Source organism: Dipteris shenzhenensis, chromosome 4, assembly GCF_047967505.1.
Source record: "Dipteris shenzhenensis isolate YYH24624 ecotype China chromosome 4, Dip_SZ_1.0, whole genome shotgun sequence".
NCBI classification, from domain to species: Eukaryota; Viridiplantae; Streptophyta; class Polypodiopsida; order Gleicheniales; family Dipteridaceae; genus Dipteris; species Dipteris shenzhenensis.
Window position 1 is genome coordinate 19,236,413 of NC_141599.1, and position 6,208 is coordinate 19,242,620.

At 42.2% G+C, this 6,208-nt stretch overlaps 1 protein-coding gene across 1 annotated transcript; it reads right to left on the minus strand.

Annotated features, from left to right (window-relative positions):
- Positions 1-1,156: 1,156 nt before the first annotated feature.
- Positions 1,157-3,590, minus strand: ORC6 (origin recognition complex protein 6). Its single transcript, XM_087373707.1, has 10 exons — positions 3,364-3,590; positions 3,103-3,149; positions 2,905-3,009; positions 2,741-2,821; positions 2,490-2,601; positions 2,237-2,299; positions 2,038-2,125; positions 1,850-1,938; positions 1,665-1,761; positions 1,157-1,575 (listed from the first exon to the last, which is right to left on the minus strand). Exons 1-10 carry the CDS (start codon positions 3,481-3,483, stop codon positions 1,493-1,495), a joined length of 885 nt encoding a protein of 294 aa, XP_087229833.1. The 5' UTR covers positions 3,484-3,590; the 3' UTR covers positions 1,157-1,492.
- Positions 3,591-6,208: the final 2,618 nt, after the last annotated feature.

Genomic DNA, 6,208 nt, shown 5'->3' on the forward strand with positions numbered 1-6,208 from the left:
TAGAAGAAAAACAAGATGAACTTCATTCATGTGACCTACCAAGATGGTGCGCAGAAAGGAAGCGAATTGAAAGTTGAGAGAAGACGAAGAGAGAGAGAGAGAGAGAGAGAGAGATGAGAGAAGAAGAGAGAGAGAGAGACAGAGAAAGGGGGGAGAAAAAGATGGGATACAAATAGCTAGATCAAGGATACAAATCTCGCAAGTGCAACTTTAGCCCAATAATAAAAATGTGTGCACAAATTCCTCAAAATGTAATTTTCACTTTCGTTAAAGGTGAGTCTTTGCTATAGCCTACCTATCCAAGGAAGGCCTGCTAGAAAGTGTGAAATTTAATGGTTATATCCAAAACCACTTTTGATCATGTATAATGGTAATATTAGCTTAATGAATCCATCTAAGCCAAGGTCCATATACCTCCAACATATGAATCAGAAGTTGGCTGCATGCAAAATTTTCTATACCATAATCGTCCAACAATAGATCCTCAAAAACTTGTATTTGCATGATGTAATAGAAATTGCAATAGAGGCCTCCAAATATTGGCACATGGATGCCAAGATTTTATATTCCATTTTTATGAAAGAGTATCAGAATACACATGGACAATTAAGTCCTGCCACTATGCCTTGTTGGTTTAAATCCACAATTTTATTGCAATCTTGAGAGTCCTTTGGCCTGTTAATATTCCCTTGTCAATTACTACAGATGCCTAAGTCCATCCTCAGTCCTCCAAGGCAGCAAGGAAAGTTGCACCCCATTATAGACGACTTGTATGATGACCAGCTTGCCTTTGTGCTCTCCTTGCAGCTCCTGTTGACAATTTCGTCGCCTCCCTTAAAAGAACAGGACATGGAGACCTCAAGGGAAATGCAAAGAGCCTCCCTGTTGCACATTGTATGCAAAAGGGATTACAGTTCAGTGTGCTTGCTTGTACTCTCCAGGATGCATTTTAAAAAGTGTTTGGAGACTTCAGAACTTGCCTTGCTAGACCTAATCTATACTTGCATCAACACCTCCAAATAAGAAGAATGAGTGTGAACCAATTTATGGCTCTCCTTTACATTGTAGAATTCTCACAAACAAGACTTTGGCGATTGGAATCAACATGAAACAGCATTCCCAGCCATAATTTATTGTAATCGAAATAATAGTCAAATTGAATTTTTGAAAACTTTGAATGAATCAGATAACTATTGTATACAGTTTGATGTTTCCAACATGAACTACCACATCCTTTGAGCTTGAAAGCACAGAACCTTGAGAAGCCTGCACTGCACCCTTCTTCACCAGGAGATGGGTGGTTTTTGTTGGAGAATGGGCCGCAATGAGAAAAAATCTTGACACGTGACTCTGCTTCCGTATAATGAACTCAGGTACAAAAAGCTATTCCGGTACTGGTAAGATTCAATTTAAGCCAAATTTTCAACAAGGCTATAGGTAAGAATAAATATTGAATGCACATGGCATGTCAGAAAACCTTCTTGCTGTCTGCTTACAACATTGGAAGAGCACATGCTGATGTTTGTGGACTCTTAATGAAGCTAAGCGTGACCTGTTTGGTTCTCTTACATTTCCCTGTAGTACACAACCAGAAGAGTCAGCATAACTAGTAAAGCAATCTCCACGTTGGTGCTACAGTTGTAAGAAAGTCGAACAAGTGATACCTGGCACTATTTTTGAAGCTTCCCTAGCTGCCATGACTGAGGCCTTCCAATCCTCATAATCAGCTTTAGGCTTCTTTGACGTGCCCATCCCTGGGACCTAGTAACATGTAAATCTAGGCGCATAAGATTGGGACAGAAGAATCTGCACTTCCATGCAAAGCTTAGGGATCAAGCACAACACTAACCTCAGGTCCATCTTCATCAATTGGCTCAAGATCACTTTCTGAATCTTCATGTTCAAGCTTCCTTTTGCTTGGGAGAGCATCCAGCAGGTCTGTCCGAATGTACCCAACATAGCAACAATATGTATCAAGACTGTGCTGCTTACCATGGTCTCATGCATGCACACGTCGTATTAAGATATTACTGTTACCTCTATTGCATTTTATAGCCTTTGGATCCTTTTTTTCCCTCTCTATGCCCACCATATCAAAACATAGATCCAACATGGATGTTGATACCTGCAAGAGATCATAGCAAGTAACATCAAATGAAGGATGCAACTCTCTCGGGTAATAGCTTCTCTAGACACATGGACATAAAGTTTGAAGCTGCTCATTTCACGAACATACCGTCGCAAATTCTGAGTCTGAGGTGCCACAAATTTCAATTAATCGTAGCTTGTCCACCTTCAGCTGCAGATTCACAATCCAAAAATATGTTAAACTATGCACGAAAAACAATTAGAGCTCCGCGAAGAGAGCAATTGACCAAGAAGACTTTATAAGACGTCAGCTCAACGGACATTACAACGAGATAATTAGGCATCCGCTGCGGTCGACTTGTTAAGCTAATGTAAAGATCGACCGGGGACGAGCAAACCACCTTATTTTTCTTTGCGCACAAATAGAAAGCAACGGCTGTAAAAACAGGTCGCCCGAAATCGGCACTGCCTTTACGAGATTCTGGCAAAGCAGCAACAAACCTTTGCTTGTACCTGTTTATAAAGAGCTTAAAATTGACCATCAACACATTTCCACAAGATTATGGGTGACACATGGCAGCTTGTTGTTAAACACGCTATTGATCGAACCGAAATGCAAAACGTAAGTAACCCACCCAAGAAAGCAACTTACTGGGCAAGAGTTCTATGAACAGAACCTATAAGTCTCACACAACCGAACTGAACAGCTAACTCTCGAACGTCCAAATTGGGCCTGCAAAAATTGAACAAAGTTCAGCACATCGTAGATCTTTAGTCACCTGTAAAAAAATAACTTCGTTTGAGTAATAAGGCTACCTCACGCCGAGGGCATTTTGTAAATTTGTCAAAGATCTTATATATGCTTTCTCAGACAATCCACTGACACGAATAGCCTTTTGTCGATCGAAATCCACATGCAACCTGCAGAGGAGGTTTAAACAATGGTCAGATCTCAAGCGCCTGCTGAACGGGATGTAAGGGGGAAATGAGCTCTAGTTAGCCTCGCGAACTTACAATGTGCAGGCTAGTTCGAAGCACAAAACAGATTTGCAGACTTCGCCCTGTTAAATCCGACAAAAATATAAAGTCAGAGTGGAAATTGTCATTGCAGCTTCCGTTTATCGGTGTGGGATGCAAAGAAGAACAGGTTGGGAATGATCGGGCCAACAATGCAAGTTCCGAAAAAGCGACGCAAGTAACGTACGAGAGCGGGTTGGCAAGGAGAGCATGCAGGAGCAAGGCAGGCAAAAAAAAAAGGAGGGAGGGGAGGGGTACCAAGCCGAAGGAGGCGGAATCGAACTGGACTTTACTGATACGGTGGAGTTCTTGTGCCTTGCGAAGGACAGAGGGGGAGGAAGCCAAGGCGAGTTGGGAGCCAAGGCGGGTGAAGTCCATGGGGGAAGAGGAAGGGGAAGAGGGAGGAGGAGGAGGAGGAGGGGGCTATGGCGATGGAGGAGGGATAAATGGAAATGGGTATGGCGATGGAGGAGGGGGAAAGATGAAATTGCGGCAGAGAGGGCGGGAAGAAGAAGAAGAAGATGACGAAGAAGAAGAAGAAGAAGAAGAAGAAGAAGAAAGGCGCCATAGCTCATTAGCTCTTGAGCCTCAGTTTTCCTAACAAACATGGCAGGCGGGAAATCTCCCACATATTTTCAATCTGTTTTACTCACCACTTCTCTCACATGTAGCACTTTTTGGCACTCTTCATTCACACCTAATGGGCGTCAAGGTGGACATGTGACGCTCTTGCCAGTCCAATGCAGCCGGTTTTGCACTTAATAGTGGCACCCCCCGACCTTGATGGCAATCGAATGTTTATGAACATGCCTGACGAATGCAAACTCACTACACAAGCAAGCAAGGATCGGCAAGAATGGGTTTCCAATAGAAATGAAGAACACTCTCATATAAGGAAGGCAATCGGATGTCTAACACAAACCAATCAGATGCAAACGGACTACATAGGCAAGCAAGGATCAATAGGAGCGGGAGCCATCTAATAGAAATGAAGAACACTCTCAATAGCTTCATATAAGGAAGGCAATCAGATGTCTAACGAAAGCCAATCGGATGCAAACGAACTACATTAGCAAGCAAGGATCGATAGGAAGGGGAGCCATCCAATTATAATGAAGAACACTCTCAACACATAAAGGTCCCAGATCGGCTGAGATCAGCCATTGGATCAAGGCATTTTTAGAATAAAAATATGGCTAGCCCTTTGAGGCAAGTAAATTCCATGACCTAGCCCATCACAAGTACTTCCCAAATTCCCACGACACAATTTTTTAAATTTCCAATCGCTTCCCCAGGACCCTCCACCTCGGGGAATCGACCATTTTTGGGTCAAAAAGTGCTTGGCCAATAGCTCGCGATCGTCAACCCCTTGCCACTGGTGTGGCACTTTCCTTCCCAAAAAGGCCTCCCCCGGCCTCTCTCTCTCTCTCTCTCTCTCTCTCTCTCTCTCTCTCTCTCTCTCTCTCTCTCTCTCTCTTCATAATAGAGATATATTGCCAAAATTATCTCACACGCTGCCACCATCTGATATCCAAGCTATCCCTCCTACAAATTCCAAACCACTGGACCAACTCTAAGTACCCACAAACAATATATAGCAATGTCATTCTCCACCAAATAAGCTAACTTTAAGAAAGAAACTTGCTAAAATAAGAGCCCTTTGATGCCACCCCAACTTTTGCATCAAGTATGAAAGCAATCCATGTCAACCAAAATCACCATAATTCTTGTCAACCAAAAATACCATGAACTTATCCATCTTAAAAAATGAAAGAAGACTACAAAGTTTGGGTGTGCAAAAGCTTGCTAAAAACCCATTCCCTAACCTTTAGGGGCCATGATGGCAGTAGACGCCAATTTTGTGTTGGGATAGGCTTTTGCTAGAATAAGGAGGCCAAATTTTGTATTAAGGTCCTTCTTTTGGGGCTGACCATCCCCTAATATATTCAGCTTGTTTTATTTTTATTTTTAAAACCTTTAGGGGCCTATTGGTCAACAAGGTCTGTATGTGAGAAATGAGATCCCACACCTTTGTTGCCATTGGGAAAGAAATAAATAGATGCAGAGAAATTTCCAAGCATGTAATACAAAACACACAATGAGTGAAAGCAATCCGTGGCTTTCATAATTGGTCTCCCATGGCCAGGCCTCCCACTAAGTTGCACCAAGTAAACACCATCCCTTGAAATGGAGCCTTAGAGCACGCATCTTGCAAAATAATATCTTTCTACTTTGCCCCACTCTTTTGGATATGTCATACTGAATTAGCCTTCTAAGTGAGCTAGTGCTTCTATTTCATCATCATATCATACACGTGGTTTGTTGTACGTTGAACTATTTTTTGAGGCTTTCTTAATGCCCAATCCAACTAAGGTTGTTGGTCCTCCACCAAAGGAATGTCACCAAGCGATGTAAGGGTAGCCCTCACCTTCTCTCTTAAAGATGCTTTTGTGTATTTTTAAATAGGATAAGGGTCCAAAGGACGTGAGTCATCCACTCATGACTCAGGAGATATGATCTTGATTTATGTGGAACACAGGCTAAGGATCTTCATACCCCATTGAGAGATATTAGGCAAAGATGTCCACATGAAAGATACCCCTTCCCACCTTGTGCTTGTGGGATGCCAATTAAATTAATGAGGAAGAATTGGCTATAAAATGGAGGCTCTTACTTGGTGCAGCACGCTTTCACATTTGTACTCTTCAACATACTCTTTTTATTAAGCCTTCTTGTACATATTGTAAGCCTTCTTCCTCTTTTCCACATGGATTTCTCTCTCCTCTTCACTCTCTCTACACATTTTCTCCTTGTATCCTCATCCCCCTTTGTCAATATTTTATCCTTTCAAATACTTGCGGTGCTCTTAATGCCGCCACTATGAACATTGGCAACTACGAAGCAACACCACGATGGTCTCCAAATTCCCTCCCAATTTTGGTGGATACTGGGATGCGAATCTCCACGACACACATCATGTATATCCTTCATGGAGACATGAAAATATTATGGATCTTCTACTTTTTTTGTGCTTTGTGTTTTCCTCTATATTGATCATTTACAAACAATGAAAAGAGAGATGGCGAAAATGAAATGGTAGTTG